This window comes from Agelaius tricolor, unplaced genomic scaffold (assembly GCF_023055355.1).
Source record: "Agelaius tricolor isolate 1412-34295 unplaced genomic scaffold, bAgeTri1.0.p SCAF_10, whole genome shotgun sequence".
In the NCBI taxonomy this organism is placed as follows: Eukaryota; Metazoa; Chordata; class Aves; order Passeriformes; family Icteridae; genus Agelaius; species Agelaius tricolor.
Genome location: NW_027269270.1, coordinates 6,283,681 through 6,306,772, shown reverse-complemented (window position 1 = coordinate 6,306,772; position 23,092 = coordinate 6,283,681). Strand labels below are relative to the sequence as shown.

General features: G+C 43.3%; 1 protein-coding gene across 1 annotated transcript in view; it reads left to right on the top strand.

The window, feature by feature from the left end:
* TMEFF2 (transmembrane protein with EGF like and two follistatin like domains 2) overlaps nucleotides 1–23,092 on the top strand; it is a 124,577-nt gene that overhangs the window by 99,416 nt on the left and 2,069 nt on the right. Inside the window, exons 8-9 of the mRNA XM_071434533.1 lie at nucleotides 16,920–17,043; nucleotides 18,532–18,690. Of these exons, the coding sequence (XP_071290634.1) occupies nucleotides 16,920–17,043; nucleotides 18,532–18,690 (283 nt within the window). The remainder of the gene's footprint in view (nucleotides 1–16,919; nucleotides 17,044–18,531; nucleotides 18,691–23,092) is intronic.

Here is a 23,092-nt window from a genome sequence, read left to right as displayed (position 1 = left end):
TCCAGAGCACTGTGCCATGTGATTTAACAGCACTTACTCCTAACAGTCTCCTCCTGAGGAGCATGCAAAATGAAAACAGGCTTATGGAGATTTTAAAAACAAGCGAGAGGGAGAGAGAAATATTGCTCATTTAATCTGCCAGCCTCAAGAGAATACCTCACTTTTTATGGGAGTTCTCCTCTAACTTTGAATTGCACACGCTGAGCTTGGTAAAACGTGCCTTGTTCTTCTGGATTTCGGGGGGGGGTTTGGTTTTATAATGAGATAAATTGTGTCTTTTCATTACTTACAATTTCCCAGTGTCATGCTCATGGAACCTGTAATTGTTAGCATTAAAACTTAAATTAGGTCTCAGGTGAACTGCTAGACATCTCTTTGCCTTAGACTGATGTAGCTCAAGGAGGAAGAACATTTCCATTTGTGCCTCTAAAGCTTAGCCCTTAATTCAGTCACTAATGAATGTGAATCAAAAGTTGCAGAATTCGTTTGTGCTTTTTTCCCATAATAAACAAATTCAGTATTGTTGTGAGTGAACATTATAAAGAAAGCTATTTGATTTGCATTAAAGCTTGGGAGCCTGAAAATTCAATAAATCCAGGCTAAGAATCTGATCTGTAGGAAACAAACAGGGAAAACAATTCCAACTTGTAACACCAGTATTAGCACAGGCAGCCTAAAAAAATACAAAACCAGACCAGGCTATTTTACTGTTGTCAGCATCTCTGAAGCATTTAACTCCTGGAAGTGAATTCAGGTGTAAATGATATGTGGGGTGAGGGTGGAGGTTGTAATCCAAGTATATTTTTTCATATGGGGTTTCCATCAGAACTGTGAGAAATTCATGAAGCTTGCTCCAAACACTTCTGCTTGCCCAAGACTTGCTTGCTGTGTGCCTTACTTGTTGATTTTCCCCTTATGCTATCATGTTAGCAGTCTTCTGTAACATTTTGTTCTCTTAAAGGTTATGGATAAAAACAGAAATTCTATGTGCAATAGAGATGAGCAGACCTGAGTTCATGAAGGCATTTCTACAGATTCTTCCATTTGTGCCCCATTCCAGAAGCACACAGGGTTCCATTTACATATGTTTGGTTGTAGGCACACACAGTTTGTGGTGGTTGGGAGTGGGGCTGTGGCCCAGCCTCATCCCCAATGGGCGCAGCTGTGAGCAGCACTGACAGCAATGAGCCATGGAGTGCCCAGGGGCACTGACCAACCACCACAGGGAGCAGAGGGCACACAGGTGCAGGGCATCAACAGGAGGGGATAAAAGGTTGGGCTGAAGAACAAGAAAGAGCAGAGCTTGCAGCCTTCTGAAGTGATATGGTGTTACTCTCTATGGGTAGATACCTGGAGCCTTCTGATATGATGTTGTGTTACTGTGTATGGGTGAATGCTTAAAGCCTTCTCAAACTGTGTGGTGATACTCTGTGTGTTGTGGCCATCTCAGCTGTGACATTTGGTGTTATTTGGAGCACAGGGACCCATCTTCACAAGCAAACCTGAACCTTTCAGTATTTGCTGATCTGCTCAGTATCTGTGTTTTGATCAGAAGAATGGGCAAGCTGAAAGGAAGGTAAAGCTTGCAGAAAAGAAATACACTTTGCTGCTTACACATAAAAATGTGATCCCAAAACTCAATGCAAGCTGATTTGTGCCTGATTTCTCAAGTTGTCTTGAACCACATACTACTTCCTAAATAGGGCCTCTAGTGGAAAGGGTAGGCACCCTCAAAAAATTACATTTATGGCTTGCAGTCATGCTAGTTTTTATGCTCTACTTACAGCTATTCACAAAATTTGTTTTTCCTAACCTTTGTTTTCTGAGGTTTATGGGAATGAAACAACATGATGTACAGCCAATGTTCAACTGCCATGGATATATGGAATGTGCACCATAATTCCTGGCTGCAGCACTGCCATTGTGAAGGGATTTACAGTTAACCAAAAAGGTCTCTTTATAACTGACTAAATCACTTTGTAGCACCTAGTTAATACTGCATCTTCACCATTTTCAGGCCCTTCCTTTGAGATTGACCAGCATTAAATAGCAGAGTTCTGTGTGAACACCAGCTAAGGCCATGAAGTGGCTTCCCAGATCTGTACTTAAATTTACTGCAGACAGCCCCAGACCTGCTGCACACCAGAAATCACAGGGAAGCTTAAATTCTTCTCCCTTTGGGGTCTAGAAGGACTGTGCAGCCCAGTTCCTCTGTGGGACCTAAGCCTGACCCTTAGGGTGAGGCAGGGGCACATGTGACTCCTAGGGGACTCTGCTGTGGTGCCTGGGTTTCACACTGTGCTGCTGTTGTAGGTGTCAGTCTGTAACCCCAGCACTTCATCCTCGTGCCAGGAGCATGGTAGCTGCTGTCTTTGGCACTTTGACACCCTGAAGGCATTTCCCTCTTGATAGAATCTTCTTTCCTTTCTCAACTCCCCTGCTTCCCCGACAAGAAAAGAAATTCAAAAAAGAAAAGGTATCTGAGACAAGATTCTGTCAGTCTTCCTCAAGGAACAGGCTGGGAAATTAACCCTGTTTTCTGGACTGGGGGAGGAATTTCCCTTTCCATCCTTCCTCTGGGCTCCAGGCACTTTGATCATCTCAAGAGTCATCCTTGAAGGATACTGTTGAAAATGGTGCACAGCAGCTGTCTGCCATCCACTACACTTATTTGAATTAGTTAGATAGATATTAAGGAGCACCACAGTGTATTTTTATGCTCAGCAGCTCTATTTTAGGCCAAATTTCTGTGAATTTGCTGTTAGGAATCCTTGCTTTCCCAAGGATTTGAGAGTTAAAGTTATAATGAGATGCTAGAATATCCATTTTCAGGAAACATCAACATTTAAATATTTGTGTTTGATCTAGTCTGAAATGTAAAAAAAAATATTTTGAAATATTCATAGAACTGAATTTTCTCAGAATTTTGTTTCATGGGATGTTTTGGCATTCTTTATGAAATGTTAGATATCAAAATACCACAAGATGAAAGCATATGACAGTTGTAATAAATAAATTGTAACCATAAGGAAAGTTGCTACTTAGAACTGACTGAAACATCCTTTTTTGTAGAAGGAGTATCATCATGTCAAATTGCAATACAAACACGAGATAATTTGATCATTTAGACACGTGCAGTGGTAACCTGAGCCTTTTTTCACCTGGATTCAGGAGTATAAATGCATTTGCTGGAATTAAAGGAAGTACAGTTGGAGAAGAAAAGAAGGAGCTGGTTATATTTATTTTTAGTAGACCTTCAGAATTAGACTAGATGGAGACAAATGCCAAATTTTGCCTGGTTTAATCGATTTGGATAAAGAAGGTAAAAACAGACAAATGTTTTGCCACAACAGTTTCACTTGGCTGATGGTTCCACTTCTTTCCATTGAATACACCTGCTAAAAGATGCATTTACCTTTTCCATTGAATACACCTGCTAAAATGTGCATTTACCTTTTCCATTGAATACACCTGCTAAAATGTGCATTTACCTTTTCCATTGAACACACCTGCCAAAATGTGCATTTACCTTTTCCATTGAATACACCTGCTAAAATGTGCATTTACCTTTTCCATTGAACACACCTGCTAGAAGCCACACCCTGCACTGATTTTTTAAACAATGCAACATAACTATTCTTTCCATATTAACATTTAATGTCAGAAACCACGAGTGACAGAAGCTTGTTTCTGAAGGAAAAGGGAAATGATTTAGAGAAAGTATGAATTTCAGTGGGAGATGCAGCAGTTTGAATATAAGCTGTGCCTTCTCCCATGCTTCTGTCCAAACAAACATTCCTCTGCATTCAGGATAAACCCAGCCTTGGCAGTTTGAGGAGCACCTCTGTATCACTGAGCAAGCAGAAGTGCTCTTAATAACTGAGGTTTGAAAAGCAATATTTACCTGCCTAGAAAGGTGACTTCTTACACACTTGGGCTGTCATTTTACCTTGTACCCATGAGTGTTAAGTGACTGTGAAACTCTCCTCTTGGAAATGCAAAGGCTGTAAACAAAATGTGCTATTAGAGTACCTGTGCCAGTGCATGTCAGAATACTATCAGCACTGAATCAAAATGCACTGCTTTGCCTACTGCTGTTACCACAAGCCTTAGCCATTTTAGACAGCATTACATAATGGCAAAATATTTTTCAGGGGGGAAAAATAAAAACTCTCTCCCTATGGTTTTAATCTCCCTCTTATTTTATCTGTGGTTTAAAACTGTGTCAGGTATACATCAAAACCACCCCTTCCCTAGAGTATTTAGTTTACAATTTCATTTAATAATGGAAGTGTGCTTCCATCCAGCTAGGATGGGAAAGGATTAAATAAAAAGCAACTGTTCTAAAATCAAGTAACAGTAGGGCAGCCTGTCTCCATGCTCTGCAAATGAAGTAGCCATGGAAAAGCTTGTTATTAGTCTATAATATCAAAACTGATAAACTATTAGTGTTTTGTCAGGCATGATAAATGCTAACCATTTTCCTCTGCAGATTGCCTCAACAAGAACTGTGACTGTTTTTAGACACATCTGGCACTGCAGATTTTTTTTCCATCCTGCATTTCAGTGATTTAAAAGGCCTTGGCTGGGCAGAAGGATGTCAGCTGTTTGGTTTAAAATACTGTTATAAGAATCAATAACATTTAAAGAGGCAGTAGGTAAAATTCCAGCCTTGCTGAAGGTAGTGGGAGAATGGCCATTGAGTTTAATGGCTTTGAGATTTCTCTGTATGGCTTTTTTGTCCATTTTTATTCTTAGTAAATTTTCCATTTCATAGCATTGCCCTTTCTTTTCCATTCAGCTTCTCCTGCTTTCAATATTAGCTCTAGGAGTTAAAATACCAAACCCCTTATTTTCACAAATGCCATCTTTACAGCTCACTTCTGTGGCACTGCTGCAAGACAATAATAACAGGTGTATAAAAATAGCAAATGCAGGTATTCATTTATTTAAAAAAAAAAGATGTTCTTAATAGGCTTTTCTGTCTGTGCTTCAAAATGAGCTGTGACCAGTGATGAATCCCAGGACCTCTGGGGCATAGAGAAGCTGTTCCACTTTTTATGGAAGGAAATTGCAGGGTGAGCCCCATGCTTGCTTTCTGTCCCATCACTCAGGAATGGCCAGGGGTCTGGATGGAAGGGTTTGATGGGAGATGGGCCACCAGATGCTGTCTGCTGTTGGTGTATTTGAGCAGGGAGGGTCTGGGCTGGGTCTGTGGGGAACTGAGCTCAAGGACACTGGAAGAGTTTGGAGTCAGTGGACAAGGGGAGGTGACAGCTCCATAGCAGTGTCTTCAGTGTGCCTTGGAGGGGTCTCTGGCAGCCCCTCAGGCTCTGATAGGCACAGGGTGTGTTCTGCAGCCTTGGGTGGGCTCCTCTCTGCACCTCAGAGATCAGCTACTGCCTGATAGACCTGTGGTACTGGAGTAATAGGCAAAAAGCTTAAATTTGTGTGGTGACATTGGAGCCTTTTGATGCAAACTCAAGAACATGCAAAGGTTTTGGCTCTGTCCCTCCATTGCAGGGTTTCATGACAGATGGGAAAGAGTGTATCTTTGGTAAAATAGCAGGTTTTGCTGCAGTGACATTTTCTATTGTTTTATCCATTTTCTCCTACACTTAAAACTGGGACTAGTAAGGGATATCTCTCCAGCTCCAGGCATGGGAAAGGATGCACACTGCTTGGTGTGCTCCTGTTTACCAAGTAGGAATTTCAAACATACAGTCTGCTGAAAGCCAACCCTCTGGGCAGCCACAAAAGATTTTAACAATACAGCTGGACTGATACAAAAAGCAAGGTTGTAGACTGTGTGGACCCATTGCCATCACAGTTTTACAATACAGGACTCAGGGCAAAGGGGTGAGTAAAAATAGCATCAAACCATGTAGGATTCATCCCTCAGCAAGTGTTTGATTTGTATGGAGGAGTGATCACGGGGTTGCAACATGCCAATAAAATGTTTCTGAGCATAACAAAACTTTTCTGAATAGCCTGAACAAAAGCAGTGAAAAATATGGCTGAAACCATGCTTTTAGCCAACAACAAACATATCTCTGAGTAGTCACAGGCCATTCAGGGTCATGTTCTGGCAACTAAAATAACCAGGATATTCACAAGGGATTTGCCAGGCATGTGATCCAGGAAATGTACAAAAATACCACATATAGGAGTCAAGTATTTTTATTTCAGTCTCCTATTTTCTCACACACACTTCCCCCAAAATTCTGCAGCTCTTTCTTTAGTTTCCTGGATGAATCCTCTCAGGCAGCATGTTTTTACAAGCACAGATGCTACCTTGGAAAAAAAGAAAAGAGGGAAGGGAGCCAAGTGGGTGTTACACTTCAGCTTGGCAGCATCTTGCCAACATGTGCCCCAAAAAAAAAAGGAAAAAAGAAAAAAGGACTGCTTTTAGTAATCAAAACTGAATATGAAATCAGTGCAAAACTAGGACTGTAAAACCTTCAGAGTGTCAGAAGGACTGAAGGAAATGCCTTGTAGCCAAAATGACATCCCTGACCTACTTGTCCGCACTGTCACGTACCTGGGTAACCTTTTCTTACCCGTGCCTTCCATCAAACCTCTGACAATTTTGCCATTCATACTTGCTTTCAACTGTAATTTTTTGAGATTGTTTGAAGTGTGAAACCAGAAAGTAAAGTCTCATAACACCATGCTGGCAGACCTAAATATAAGTCAGAGACCTTTTCAAGCACCGCTTCTCTGTGGAAAACAATCCATTCAGACCTGGAGTTCCTATTGGAAATTAGGGAGCAGCCTGGTAATTGGATTAGGGTGTGCTTTTATGTGCAGCAGTTTCTCAAGAGGAAGTTCCTGCTTTGTTTCATTGATTGCCTGCCTGATCTTTCTGCCAGTAAAAGCCATGCAGGCAGCTGAAAGGGTGAGGATGGATGGAAAATGTGTTATGTAAGATGTGCCTGTTCTCTGAGTATGAGCGGGTGCATACAGGCTCTAAGTGCATCTCCACACAAACTGAAGCATGCTTTGTTAATCTACAGTTTAAGCTTAAAAGCAATTTCTATCAGTGTACTCCTTACAATCTGGAAGAGCTGCTACTTGCACCAGTACTTCAATTCCTGCATAGGTGCCAAAGAAGGGGAAACTTCGGGACATCTGGGGTTGGATGTGAGAATTGGAGTCTACATTGTTCTAGACATTGGAAGGAAAAGGAAGAAAATGTATTTGTCTTTCACATTTCTAGAAGGGGTTTGGAAATACCAGATAAAATTTACAGGTGTGAGCCTGAGAACATGCCAGGCTCAATCATACATGGTACAGGAGTTAATGTGGCAGGAATTGCAAGGGCATAACTTAGGGCACAGCAGTGCTGCTCCAAGAGGACTTGCACCCCATTACTCCAATTTCATCATCCCCATCAAGGAAATTATATCCTAGGTGGGCAAGATGAATCCTGATTTTTTTCTGGATGGGCTCCCTCCCATTTTTCTGCTGGAGCCCCCTCCAAGCACACCCTCAGCTGGGAGATGGAGCCATCATCAGTCATGCATCTGTCCCCTGGGGCAATGCCAGCCAAACGATCCTGCTCCTTCCACACATCAATATTCCTGAAACCCGTCTTCAAACTTAGGTCATGCATATCCATCTACTTTTCAAAAAGTGTCAGAAGGATACAAATATCCCTTCACTATTTTTAGAGCCATATCAAAAGTATTTATCAGCTTTCTGGCACCTCATCCCATTTGTCATAGTTGATGCTATCTACCAGTTGGCAGTGGAGGATGAGGTGCTCTAGAAATGCAGTGGCGGGTGGATGAAACTCCATAAGCTGAGACCACAGCAAAGGTGACTCCTGAGAGTTGTTGTGCCTGTTGTCACAGTCAGGAAGTGCCTGTCATGGTCTTCTGAGAGCAGGCAGAGCACCGGGGCTCACGGGAGCAGCTCATCCCCACCTTGGTGTTTCCCAGCCCAAAGGGAGGTGGTAGGAGCAGGGAGCTCAGCCTGGGAGCAGCCTGAGCTGTGGGAGAGGAGGAGGCCACCATGGGCTCTGGTAGTCATCATCTGGTGATGCCCAAGGAGGGCTTCCCTCAGCACACACCGTGGCTGTGCATCCCAGCTGCAGCGTGCATGTGGATGGAGCTGTCTGTTTATTACACATAACTCACACTGCTCATGCAGGGTGGCACAGGAGAAGTGCTGAGAGTCGTGTTTTGCCATGCACACATTGCCAACAGGAAGCTCTTGCAGCTCCTCCACAGCACACACCTCGAGGCCTGAGCTCTTCCATGTGCAGGTAACGTGTTCTTGGGCCTGATGCCACAAAATCGGGCTGTTTTCATAGCACTGTTGGTTTTTAGAAGGCAATGTATTCAGGTTGAAACTTTGCCCACATACCATCTGCTTCAGCCTTATCTTCTTTGACAAGAAAGCTGAATATATAATGTCCACTTGGCTTTCCTGGTGTTACATAAGGTTGTGGTTTTTGTGTTAGGTTTGCAGTTTCAGAGCTCCTCAGCGGCTCCTGCAACATGCTCCTGCTCTTGTTTTCAAGTGGAAAATCAGTGACAAAAATCAATACCATCTTCATAGCTATAATGAAAGTGACCCACAGGCTTTTTTAGGATGACCACAAGCTTCCATCATATGTCTGAGGCCTATTTGCAAATATTGATTGGTATTACAGATTATCTGTAGCCATTTCATGTGAAATCTTAAGGTCTTGCAGTTTTGCTCTCTGTGCTCGGTTTGGTATCAAAGGTACAGCTATAAATCACAAGACCCACCCAAAGACACTATTGATGGCTAAGGTTGCTGAATTGTGAAAATTGGGCATTTCATGGGGTTTTTTAGCTGTTAAAGGATGGTTCTCAGTCAGTTCCAAGTGAGGGAAAGCACTGCTTTGGAATCACAGCAGACTGTTTACTTGAAGTTGGGGAAAAAAAAGTGGAACCTTCATATGCAAATGTATGGCATTTGGAAATGTCATATAGCCACATCTACATATAAATAAGCTGCTCTGGAGTGCTGCACTAGCCGGGCTGCTTTGATATAGAAATTGCATAGTAGCACACAAAGCAGAAACAGCAGGACGCCACTCGGTCAAGTTCAGGGAGTTTTGTTCCTTAATCATCACATAACAAAGTTAACTAATAGTGCTGTGTCACTGCAGTGCTAGTCTGGGAAGGGTTGTGAAGAGCTGCTGGTTAGTGAGAATCATGTCTGTGTGCTGCTGGGGCTGTGCAGCAGGGATGGTGGCTTGTCTGCTGTGCCCCAAAAGACAGTGCTAAATGTAGATATTCCTCTGGCAGTGTCCCTCCTAGCCATCCTCTGCAGATCCAAGCCTGCTTTCTCTGAAGGAGACACAATTTGATTGAAAGAAGCATCTTCTGCTGCTAACATCCACATGCTGGGGAGGTGTTTCCATCTCTGTTTAATCTGGTATTAAGCAGTAAATTGAAACTCTCAGGCTTACTTTTTCAGAGGGGAGGACATAGAGAAGAGCCCTGATCTGGTGAGTTCCTGTCCATTTTTTACCCCCCTTCAACACTGGCTCTAATGAGTAGCTGGAGGAGAGGTGGATGGGAGAGAAAACAAGCTGTGGGCTCAGCTGTTGGGAGGAATTTCTCACAGAGGGTGACACCCACTCTGCTCCTGCAGTGCTGTGTGATGGATCCAGCGCTCGCCCCTCTGCCTTCAGGCACGCAGCCTAATTGGAGGGAACCTCACAAATCTCTAAACTGACACCAACTCTTCTTCAACACAGAATTACAATAATAATAAGGTTAACTCATCCTCTAAGGGCTCTGTCATGAGCTGCCTAAGGAGATCATGTGCAAGGAGATAAACTTTATTTCTTTACACTGCTGGTTTCTGAAGGGGAGGATGCTGCTCCCACAGGGCTGGTGGCATCTCTCTTAGGCAGGGGAATCTGAGTGAAGGGAACGTCAGCAGCTTGCCAAAAACAAAGAGTAGCTGAGTTAGCACGAAGAGGGATTTCATCTATTCTAAGAATGGGGTTAACACAGATTTATTCAATCCTGACACAAAAGAAGGCAGCACAAACTGGGCCCCTTTACCTAGGGCTTTGATAAACCCTCAATACAGCCCCGCATCATTAAATCACAACCTAGCAATGATTGCAGCCCTCAAGACTGGCCCTGGCAGTGGCTGCCTTAAAGAGCTCTGTCTGTGTCACTTCATCCACAAAAGTGTGGGGAGATGGCTTGGGGACAGCTGACACACAGATGACACAGGGAGCTGGGGACCTCACAGTGGAGCTGCTGCAGGGAGAGCTCAGTGCATCAGCCTCCTCTGGATGTCCTGGAATCAAGGGTGGAGTGCAGCATCAAAAAGCAGTGACTGCTGCTTTTGGAGTGGCCTCGGTCAGGGTGAGAGGCTGAAATGGGGCAGGGAAGCAGAGGAGGTCAGACAAGGTGAGCAGCAGCCTGCCTTACCTCCCTGAATGAGACAATCACCCCAGGGAGGAGCTGAGCCTAATGTGAGCACCTGGACATGGAGAAAATGCTGCTTTGGAGCAACTCATTAGCCCATGTGGTGTTTTTTCTCTTCCAGTTTAGCTTATATTGCTGGGTGTTCCCATTCAGAGGTGTGAGCAGTGCTTGCTGCCATGTACCCACATCACTGTGCAACTTTGGGTTGTATTGCAGCTTGTATGGCAGTAAATACTTGGTAGAACCTTCTTTTACATGCAGGAGCCTTGGCTTTTAGGGACCTGTACAATCTCTAGGGTAAGGCATCTGTGAATTCAAGGGGACAGCACACACTGTGAAAAACAAGGGTAAAAAAAAAAAAAGAAAAGCAGTCCTGGTTTACTTTTGAGTAGACAAATGGTCTTGTTATGTATGCAGGAAAATGATTAACAAGTTGCTTGATTTCAATCACTTTTCTCAAAGAAGGAAGATATATTCACAGATGTTGTAAATAAAAGTGCTTCTTGATTTCCAAAGTTCAGCAACAGCTTTAACATATATAGCATAGCCCCCATATATATGCTGACAAGCTGAAAGTATTCTGTTCTCCATTTGAACATCTGGGGATTATTAGTGTCTTAATTCATTGGTTTCTATTATTAATTATGGCAGCAGGCTGAATAATTACGATGCATTGCTGCAAAGACAGAGCACAATATTTTTTTTTCAAAGTGCACTAGGACATCTTGCCATCATCTCAAACATAAAAAGCCCTAGATTATTTTTAAAAAGGAAAGTGGATTTTATCTTATTCCAGGGAACTGATTTGCATAGGGACATTTAAAATTAATAAATTACTGTGTTCAGCAAGCCTATTTTGTGCCTGAGAAAAGAAGTGAATGTAATTTATTTCACCATGTTCCATTTCTTTTTTTCCCCTTGGTGAAGCAGCTAATATGGGAAGGGTATTTTTTGTGCAGTTCATGTTGAAAAACTAGCTTCAAGTTTGTACTTGGAGTGGCTGCAGGAGGAATTTAGGCTCAGGCTGCAACATAGTGGTGCCAGACGTTTTCAGCTGACATTTGGTGTCTCATTTTCCTCTTGCTCTCAGGGAGAGTGGGCTGGTGAGCTCCCTCTTGAGCAGCAGCAAGCACTTCCTTCGGAATTCTCACTCAACGCCCACCCAAACAGTGATTTTCAGGCGAGTTGCTTGCACACATTTCCTTCATTGTGAAGAGGCACTCTGGGATTGTAAAAGGCAGGTTTCAGGAACATGAGGGGGGAAGGTGCCCCCTGGGCTGGCCCTGAGCAGCTGGCAGAGTGCAGCAGGGCAGGTTTGCCAAGGACAGTGTGCCTTGGAGCTGGTCAGCAAAGACCCAGGAGAAAGCTCTGTTGTCTCGTCAGAGCTGGGTCTGAGCTGGGATTTATCATGGCAGAAATGAAAGCCTGCCTAAGGACTTCATCCCCAAGTTGCTGTGGGATCTCACTTCCTGTTGGATGCTATTAAGTAAACCTGCTAAAGCAATTCTGCACTTTCAGAGGAAGCAGCACCATTACCATTGCTGACTCTGTGAAGAGTGAAGATGAGTGATATAAATATGCCTAGGCTCATCCACAGGTTCAGATTCTCACCTGTAGTACATCAACTAAAGCTCTTTCCCAAAATTCAGAGCATCCCTGCCTTTGCTCCACAGGTGGATACTCTCTGCATGTTTGTTTTCATTTCAAACAAGAATTGCACACAAAGTCTCTTTCATGCAGGGCAGAAGAGATGTCATAAGAAGGTTCCCAGTGCTGTGCTCTGCAGCATCTCTTTGGGACCTGTCAGGGAGGTACAAGGGGAATATGCTTCCAAAAGAGGTTGAGAATGTTAAAGGCATACATTTGACCCAAAAATCCCTTTTTCCCTTCACGTGTCCTCTGATAATGTGATGTGTAAGGAGTCACTACTTCAATATCAGCAAGAGCTTCCGTCTGCAAATTTGACTGACCTCAGCAGTATTAAAAGATTAAATTATTATGTAAGTCAATTCTCCTTAACCACTTTTTCCAAGGAGATAGGTGTCAAAATAGCTTCTGCTGCACATCATTCACTGTCTCATCCCTTATTTGATGAAATATATGTGTCTTATATGTATTTTCAGGTCTTCCCTTGGTCCAGGGATGACTGTACACTAGGTGTTAACATTGTATGTGAGCCAATATTTTCTCATATGGGCATATTATTTCCAAAGCTCCAACAATACCTGTTGTACATCAGCAAAAATGCTAACATCAGAATTTATAGGCTGTGTATATTCTACTTTGCTTGCTTGAAATCACCTAGAAAGTCTCACTGATTCACACATGAAGAATGACAGACTTATCAGCCCTGCAGAACTAATTAAGTGCCTGGCAGTCAGTTCTTGGATACAAGAATCCTATTTTTGCCTAGATTTTTATTTTAATTTCTCTAAAGTGGATTGTAGGACCTTATGTCTGGAAAGAATTTTCTGGGCACTCCAGACAGTACTTCATATAATCCTCATCAAGGGCACTAATGGATTTATTCCTTTGTCAGCAGCACTAGTGCACATGTTTGGTGGTGGAACAGAAGCTCCACGTTTGCTCAGCTGGGAGCTGGGGACCAGTGAGGGCTGCCCAGAGAAGAGTCTGGCTGCCTGCTTTTCACCACTAGCAGAGTCACATCCTGCCACCAGGCAGGCTGCTCCAGCTTTTGAATTTCAGCTTTCACTGAAATAGTCACCTGAGAATCTGAGGGGTGTACATTCAACTTCCAAAGACTGAAGGAAAGCCATATAGTTAAACCAGAAATTAAAATGATACAAACTATATTTGAAATCATTCTTCTGCATCGTCTTGAGGAAAGACAGGAACAGGCACGGATATTAAGGAATTTAGACAAGATAGCTTTAAATAATTTATTTAACATTTCAGAAGACAATCCATCAGGGAAAGCAAGATCACTGAGTGGGTGGTCAGCCACACTGATATCTTTTTAGGATCCACTTTATCCCAGAGAAATAGCTCATCATCTCAGCATCTGCCTGCCATCCAGAGAGGTTGGAGAGCAAGGGTTCAGCTGGGACACTTCTCCAGTGAGAGATGATAAGCTGTTTCAAGCTACACAAAGTAGCATCTGGCCTCCATGCACTTAAAAATAACGTGTTTTGACTAGTGTGTCTTATTTGATAGGCTATCATGTCATGTGCTGGCACTAACAAGGGATGTGAACAATATGAAATGTCATGTTAGGCTAAAGATTAAAAAAATGCTGCAGAAATGCAAAAGATGTTGGCTTCATCAGAGTGACTTTTTCGATCACAAAAGTGCTTCAAGAAAAAGATTCTTGAGTACAATTGATCTGGAGGGGGAGGATGTATTTCTTTTTTGAAATAAAAAGGACAAGCATTTTGAGAAACATGGCAGGAATTTCTTTTGTCCAGAGGTAGGAGAGACTGATCCAGCCAGTCCAATCTTTACCTCTAGTCTTTGCAGCTGGCTTCTGCTTCAAATCCTGTCCATCACAAAAAGGTACAAGTCTGTCCTTCTGGCACAAATAAAACTTGCCCACATTGTTGCCAAAAACAATGCAACAAGTCTAAGTGTGCGAAGAGGAGCTACTGAATTTAACTTTACTGAAACCTGAGTAACTTTGAATTTGTTCTGTTTTATTGCTTTATGCATACAGACCTACTGTGCTTGGAAAAAAGTGGGTTTGTATTTATCTTAGCTCTTTGTAGGTGTGAGGTTGGGGTGGTAGAGGGGCTCCTTATTGTAGTGATACTGTACAAATTGCATCCAATACTGAGTTTATAAATAATCCAAAGTTTTTTTGGCTGGAAGTCTTAATTTATTTAATTTAGGTTTCATTTTTTTAAAATATGTACAGTTCTTGTTTGCTTCATAACCTCAGCATGGTTTTTATTTATATCCTCTCTTTTTAGAAACAGTTTATAGTTCTTGTTTCATGATGATGTAAGCCTTGTGATGCACTCATAAGAATTAGTATCTCATCAACAGCTGGATTGCTGAAAAGTGCTCGGTCCTCCCATAAATGGGAGTAGTCAGTTTTAACATGAAGGGACTTTTAGAGCATGCCTGGGTGTTTGGGTCTCTACACTGGCTCTGAAAAGATGGATTTTGTAGTGAGAACAATAACCTGGTTTGAGGCAGGGAAATTCTCAGTCTGAACAAAATGATGTTTTTATTGTGCTCTGTATTTCAAGTAGACCAAAAATGTGTTTTTCCCCCTCTCTGCCTTTATTTAAATCTCTGACTCTTTTGGAGCAGTCATCAGTCAAAATGAGATACAGATAATTTGTGTCTAAGTTTTGTGGGCTCTTCTGAGACAGGTGACAAGTGTTCCTGTATGAAGTGTTTACCCTATGAAGTGTTTATCCTACAAATGCTAGCAAAGCTTGAGCCATCTCATTTTAGATTCAGTAAAGCATTTTCCATCACAACATTATGTTTAGAGGTGTAATTACAAGTTCTGCATGATCCTGGATTTACTTTAAAGTGTGCTAGAGAACTTGTTAAAGAACACAACATGTGGGTTTCTGCCCACGTGATTGCCAGCCCTACAGCCTACACACAGCAAGGGCATCTGCACATCCAGATAGGTCCTGGTCCCCCTTTCAAGTCCCAGGTGAGTTTGTCCTGAAAGTTACAATTTCCTCCCATCTTGAAGTGAGCCTTTAAAAAAAAAAATTAAACCAAAGGATTTCATACCATTTCAATCACACTGCTGGCTGATCTGAGAGAGGAGGGATTCTTGCACTGAGTGGGGCTGCACAGACATGGCAGAAGTACCTCAATTAGCTGAGAAGGAGCAATCAGAGATACACACAAATGTGCACGTGCACACAGAGCAGTCTCCTGTTCTTCAGAGAGGAAGCAAACTTCCTCTGGTAATGGAGGATTTGAGGGAAATGGCATTATATTTTCCATCATAGGAAAAAAAAAGTGTATTAATAAGGATCCCATAGTTCTTGCTGCAGTTTCCTGGACAGAAATAAATTTGATTGTGGGCCATAGCAGAGGTCAAGCACACCCAGAACCCATCAGGCACAATGCATAGGTGATCACTACATGGGTAGGGAGTCCCACAAGTCCTGAGCACTACATTGAGATCTACATGTGTGTCATGGGCAAGTCCCTTGATAGCTGACACATCACACACATTTATTCTGTCTGGGGGGATTTCCAGGACAGAATTGGGCTTGTGTTCAGCATATGTGCATTTGAAAAGATGCAGTAATGGTCCAGAGTGGAGAAGTCCTGAAAATCCTAAGGATGAGAGAGAAGCTAATGCTGTCAGCAGGGACACAGAGTTGCCTGTCATTCTCATTTGCTGGGAGCTGGTTCCACATAAGGACAATATAACCAACTTTATTAGTGCAAGTGGTTAGAGACTCTTACAACTCTCCTTGGACAGCAGCGACAGAAAAGAAATTCATTATGAAAATCTGGATCTTGGATCTGCTGCACACACTTTTCCCAGAGGTGAGATAATACCTAAGCATGCCTGCTGCTGGTATGACTGGCTTGGAGGCGGAACACAAATTGCAATTGTTTTATAACACTCAGGGACTTCCTTTGGAAGATAAAAATGCTTCAACTTATTTGCGTGCAAGCTACATTTCCTCAGACATCCATCATGACATTTATTCTTCTGGTTTTAATTAATCATGGCTAGAAGACACTATCACAAAAAAAGGAGTGTTAGCATTTGAGATATCATAAGTATTGGTTAAATGGAAGAATTTGGCAAACTTACCCAGATTAATTAATACCTTGGTGGCCTACAACATTCATGTGAGTTCATGGTGGTGGCACTCTGTGAAGTTGAGCACATACCTGTTTCAAAATTAAATGAAGCCTTCATTTTCCTGGCTGCATGAAGGGATTTCCCAGGATTTGCAGTCTCAGTGACTCTTTAACTGCTGCAGAAGTAGCTCAGAATATCAGAGTAGTTTAAAGTCTGGATGCTGTGGGATGTGGAGGAGGCCACTGAGCTTTGAGGCATGGGTGTGCAGCACTGATGATAAACTTCAGCTCTGGACTCCTGCTCTACTTCAGCCATAAAATTGCCTTTCTGTATATGTTCTGTTGAATTAAGAAATGTATAATGTGTATTAGATGCAAATGTCCAGAGTCTCTCTCCCAACCTTGTCTCAGTTTGAGGAAACAGTCTATAAAATAAACCAGAAATAATCAGGTAATTGTATGTGCTATTCTGTCATCAGATTTTGAATAGTCACATTATTTTCTCAGGTGTCTCATTTGCTCTAAGTTGACAGGAACTATAAAGGACTGAGATAAACCCTTGCAAATCTCACCAACCTGTTTGAAGGGGCAAACCCTTGCTCTTGCTTCCTGTGAACAATATCTTTCACATCTTGCTCTCTTTTTTTTTTCTTTTCCTTTCTTTCATATGTTGAGTTCTTTTCACCACTTCACCTTATCCTACATGGTCAAGTTAACGTTCCACTTCACCTGTGTTCACAGAGAATGCAAATAAACTGGAAGAAAGTGCAAGAGGGATCTACATCCCTTGTCCAGAGCATTACAATGGCTTCTGCATGCATGGCAAGTGTGAGCACTCCACAAACATGCTGGAACCGTCCTGCAGGTAACCCTTCTCCTACCAGCAAGGGAAGGCTACACACATGGAAATATTGACTTACAGCAACACTTAATCTGGATCAGCTATGGAAAATAATGGCAACCATGGCCCTTTGTGCTACAAAATCCATCAGACTTAAATTATTCAACAAAGTCCCAAAAGTGTATTGAGTTATGAACAATGTTAATTGACTGTAAAGCCATCCAGTAACCTTTAGTTATATTTAGATGTGTTTTTAAAAGCCCTTCACAAAGCACTCAGACCTCTCTAGGTGCCCTCCTCAGCCTGAGGGAGAGGAGTGCCACCAGTGTATGTCCCTCTGGGGCAGGAGTGGTGCTCGTGGGGCAGCTGGCTTCAGGAGGAGGTGATTCTGGAGGAGCTTTGGGCAGGGAGGAGGAATATAGTGAAAGCACTGTAGTGCTCCTGCACAGGGGCAGATATTGCTTCTGAAGTCCACCCAGTGGCCAGGTGGCTGGAAAAGGACTGTTACACATGAAGCACCATTTTCCTGGGACACTGGAATGGGAGCACAAAGATACACACCAGACTCTCCCCAGGGCAGAACCCCAAACCAGCTTCTCCCAGCTCACACAAACAGCCAGGACACATTTTGCTCTTTGCAGCTTCTGCATTTTAGGTGCTCCATTCAGCTGAAAAATGTCATTTCCTCAAGGTGCTGGCAGCTGTGGGAATGCAGGGGAGGAAAAGCAAGGAAGCACAAGGCTTAACCCATCAGGGTTAGTGCTCCACTAACACACCTGAGAGGAGCCCAAGCCATCTGTCTCAGTCCCTGACAGTTGCTGCTGCCGTTGACCTGGATTTTCACATCTTGCTTGGGCAATTAAGGGGAAACAGGGCAAGAACTAGAACTGTAAAAGCAAAATCACAGAGCAGAGTGGAGATATCAGGCTGCAGGAGGGGAACTGGTGAGCAGAGCAGCAGGCAGCAATGGGGTGGATGGCTGCAGCATCAATAGAGGGGTTTTTTTATAGCAACCAGACGAAATGTAAATGATGTATCCACTTTCAGGAACATCTAATCACATTTCATATGGAGCCTGGATGATTGCTTATCATCTCCTTAGGGGTAATCTGCATAAGGTACCACAGCTCGATGGCTTTTCACCCTCCCCCACCTCCCCAAAGACAGGGAGAAATCTAAAGTATGTTGTGCAAGGAACTAAATGGGTTCTCATCACAACGTGAAAGTAGTTCCACTTGAAGCCAGTTATGTCTTGGTCCCCTGGGCCCCTCCTGACACTCTCACAGTGTTGTTCACTCTCACAGACCTTGGTGACACTGAGGACCACAAGTCTTCCCTCTGAGAGGTTGAGCACTCACTGATACTCTCTCTGTGGGAGTCCATTCTGCAAAAAAAAAAAAAAAAAAACCACATAAGCTTATGCTTCAACCACTATTTTTTTCCACATACAATTTTTCCTGCATTCTTTGAAAGCAGCAGGTATAACGAGGAACAAATATTTTTTTATTTCAGATGCGATGCCGGCTATACTGGACAACACTGTGAAAAAAAGGACTACAGCGTTTTATATGTGGTTCCAGGTCCAGTACGATTTCAGTATGTCTTAATAGCAGCTGTGATTGGAACCATCCAGATTGCTATCATCTGTGTTGTAGTCCTTTGTATTACAAGGTCAGTATCTCTGGTATTTTACAGTAGAGGGAGAAAATACTTTTGCTTTTCCTGCAATGTGTGCTGATTATACCGATTTCTGCAGTGACACTACTGATAACAAATGCTATTTAATTCACCAACAAACAGAAGATATCATCTGGTCCAGCCAGCCAGTGCTCCTTCATTATTATGACTGAATTTTTACTTCCATCTTAATCAAACTTAGGTAGCAACGGTGCCTGCAGCAAGTGAAGTTCTCTATTTTGTATTCAGATGCTTGGACAAATATTGTTCTTATAAATAGGGGAAATATAAATACAGCAGCTGGATCAACACTTAATAAAACTAATCATATCTCCATCTGGTTTCCTTAAGGGCCCATTCCCTTAGTCCTAATCAGGCAAAGCATACAGACTTTTAAGCCTGTTTGCAGCCCCGCTGATTAAATGATTTCATTAGGCTTGAGTGCATGTTCAAAGGCACTGCACATGTTTTAGGGTCATCCATATATGATGTACTCAGGGTTTTTTTCTTTAGTGAGGAGCAGAGGGTTGTGTGAATAGAAAAAACCCCAGGGTAGTTCAGAATGAGAGGGGTAAATGCAATCCTTCCCCTCCACGTACTGCTCTACTCCCCCACTTGACCGTGTTACTGTCTCTGGGAGGGCTTGGGGTAAATTCTGAAGGTCAAGCATCCACAGGCTTCTCTTAGAAATCACAAGGTTAAATTAATTCAGCAAGCAGCACTGATAAATCCCTCTTTTAAAAATTATTTTCTTTTTAAAATTAAAAAAAAATGTCAGATATCATACCTCCATGCATAATAAAATCTTTATTTCAGTCCCCATGTTGCACTACCTGGCTGGAAGACAAGTGTAGAGCATTTGTTCCAGGAAAAGAATAAAAAAAAATCATAGATCCTTCTATGGCCTAAAGGCACAAAACAAAACCCTTTTTAGCCAGAGTTCATCACCTGAATGGCAACTGCCAAATGAGGCAGTAGATTACAGGAGGTGGTATTCACTGAGGTAATTCAAACAACCAAAAATACAGCATGTAGTGAGAGAAAGAAAGTGGTGTAGTAACTGATAATGGAATAAATGTGTATTGTTTTGTCAAGTGAGTCTAGTTTTGTCACCTTGATGCAGTGAGCAAAGTACTTGGTACTGAAGAATGAAGACAGGGAGCTCTGAGTGATCCGGTACTGTAATGCAAATTACCTGCCACACTGTTTTCATACAGAGACAGTATCTTTCCCCCACACTTTGTAACCAAGTCAATTTATGATCTTTTCACTTTTTTCTGTAATGCATGTAATTACTGCAGAGCATCCTCCATCCCAGCATAATGATTTGAGATACATTTGCAGAAGTGTGCTCTTAAGTGGCCTAAGAGAAATCCACATGACAAGAGAGCGTTGTGGCAGCGTATGCATGAGCAATTGAGTTTTTGAAGTTCTCTGCTTTGGAGAACCTGACTGTACTGGTTTGAACTCCACACCCTGAATTCTTGAAAGTATTGAAACCACCTTGCCAGGCTCCTGGGAGAAGGAAGGGAAACTTCACTTAGAGGGCATTGCAGCCAAATTCTTTGCTGCTCATTTCAGTGCAACTTCAGCTAATTAATTCATCAAGCGAATTTGGTGCACTGCATCCATGTGAGCCTCACAAAACTACCATTGTGATCTTCCAGCTATCAGTACTGTTGTTGCTCTTAAAATTTTACCTGTACAGTGGTGCAAATCTCTGGGGGTGTTCTCCATTGCTGGAAGGCTCTCAGCAAGTCCTGGCAACTTTTAGTGCTGTTGTTGCACAGACACTTTAATCTGAATAAACAGGCTGCTGACAGCTGAGGTTTGCCCCTGCCCCTTCCTCTGCCTCCTGGGCACTTGGCCCTCCAAGTTGCCATTCCATTTCTGCAGCCAGACAACCAACAGAGTCAGAGGATGGACTCAGCTGAAAATGCAACCAACAGAAGTGATGATGACTGGGGTTTAAGTGACTCGGTGCTTGGCTACCTATCACTAGTGCCAGCAATGGAAATAAGTTTCTGAGGTGGAAGAGTAGGGAACCAGAGGCCAAGAGGCACAGCAAGGCACAGTCTGCCCAAGGACTTTTAGCTTAGAGATAAAGCAAAAAAAGAAGCAGTGATTAAAGTGAAGGAGGATGGCAAATAATATAGGTATGGCCTAGTGTCATAATGATTCTCAGCAGTTTTCTTTACAGCTTTGCATTTTTAGTGCTTCCCTAATGTTTAGTCACAGCAGCTTATTTATGTGAAGAAATAACTTGATTAAAAATGAATGCATAACATGTTTTACCTGCTATGAATCACATTGTGAGTAACTCGAGCTCGGGAGCAAAGCTTCAGTGGAGGGAGGGAGGGAGGGAGGGAGGGAGGGCAGCCTGTGCTCCAGTACTTGGTTTACATCGATGTAACTGCTGTGCTCATAAATGAATGCACCCCCCACTCAGTGCACTACAAAGGACTTTTGATTAAAGAGTTAAGAACCAAGGAAAACCTATCACTCAGTTTTAGCAGATGATTAAGTCTCAAAAGCTGGTTAAACACCAATGCTCCCCTTAAGAGCCCCTGCTGCACTTCAGACACAACCCACCTGTAAATGCTGTAGCATTGTGTGTAAGCAGCCTGGGGCCTTCCCAAGCTCCCAGCCATGGGTAATGTACAATTGAAACATGGGCATTTTTGGTTCAAAGATACTTTTTCATCATTAATTAGAGTAATCTCTACATTTGAATTAATTTCTCTCAAGCTTGAAGCGACTGTGTAGATACTGTCAGCGTTGGTTGGGGAAAGTGCCTATGAAATGTTCATCTCCTTGCTTCCAGCTCCTGGATCCCAGGAGCAGTTGGTATCCACCATGCACAGCTGCATCCCCTGGCATTGCTGACCATCCTCATCATCCCCCAGCCACCTGACTCCTCCACATTTCATAGAAAATCAGTCTGGTTGTGCCCACTTTGCCCTGGTTCCCTAACCCTACTTCATATGGCTGAGTGCTGGGGCAAAGCAGGGCTGTAAATCCAGATGCTGGGGGCTCAGGGAGGAGCCCTGGGTGTTGGTGGGGCTGTCTCAGCCCATGGAAGTGTCCCTGGCCGTGGCCAGAGGATGCACAGGGAGCCAGCCTGTGCTTGCCAACAGCAGCTCCCTGCCTCACTCCCAAAGTCTGATGGCCTTTCCAGGGAACTCACAGTGAATAATGAGTTTGTCATGAGATCCCAGACCGGCTGAAGTCTGCCTCAGTTCTGTAATGAAAGCTCTGCCGTGACCCCCGAGAGCACAGGAGAGGCAGCCTGGTTTTTCCTGGAGCAATGATAGCAGCCTACTTCACTGCTTCCCAGGAAGGAACCAGGCAAAATATAGCCCACAGCCATACAGCTTCTCATGAGGGGGTGGTCCTGGTGGCTTAAAAGTGAGGCAAGTCAGGACAGTCTGACCCATATTTTGCTAGACACTTACATAATTGTATTCCAGCATTTTTTAAAATGTTTCCTAAATTCTTATGCTCCTGTTTAGCCTTTCAGTTGACGTCACAAAACTATAACATCACTCCCATTCAACAGGGGGGAGAAAATGACCTTTTTCTTTTATTTCACTCTGTTCTGCTCTTAGTTATTTGACACAGAGCTGCAGGCAAGTGCTTTAAGCTCTCACTGCACTGATGTGCACTCTCCCAAGTGCATGAGTTGTAGGGTTTTACCTAATGCTGCTGAAAGCCTCCTGTGACAGAAGAACAAGTCAGCCCCATACAAAGGGAATTTTTTTTTCCATGTCAGTGTCACTGGAATATTGTGGAGCCCCTTCTCATGGCACTCCAAGAGAGTGTTTCAGTCTCTGTTGTGCAGCTGCCCACAGTTTCTACCATGACCACCCTTGGCTTTCAGCTGATTAGAACATCCTTAGTTTAACCTGGGATTAAACTTCTCCATGCTTTCTGCCTGAGGGTGCCTTTCCATGAGAGAAAGCCAGAAACACACCATTAGCTTTCCATTAGGGAGAAATGTAGCATCCCCACAGCGGGTGAAAGGTTGAAACGGGCCCTTGCTGAGGAGCACTGGAGGTCCCGAGACACAAGGGGGTTTGCCCCTGCAGCTGTCCAAAGGAATTGCAGATTTGGGGCTTTCCAGCACAAGTGCTTTCCACAGCAAGCCAAGCAGCCCTGGCACAGTGCAGGCACCTGTAAGTGCAGTGGCTGTTGGCTCATGGGCTGAGCATGGAGCATTGCCATGGACACTCAGGGGGGCTGCAGACACTTAGGGCCTTGGAAAGGCAGCCCCTGCAGCCACTGTGTAAGCACTTCACAGGCCTGGGACGCTGGCCAGGTGAGCATGGGACCATCCTTGCCGTGGATCCATGGACCATGGATCTCCCACCCGCACCTCGCCCAAAATAAACCCAAA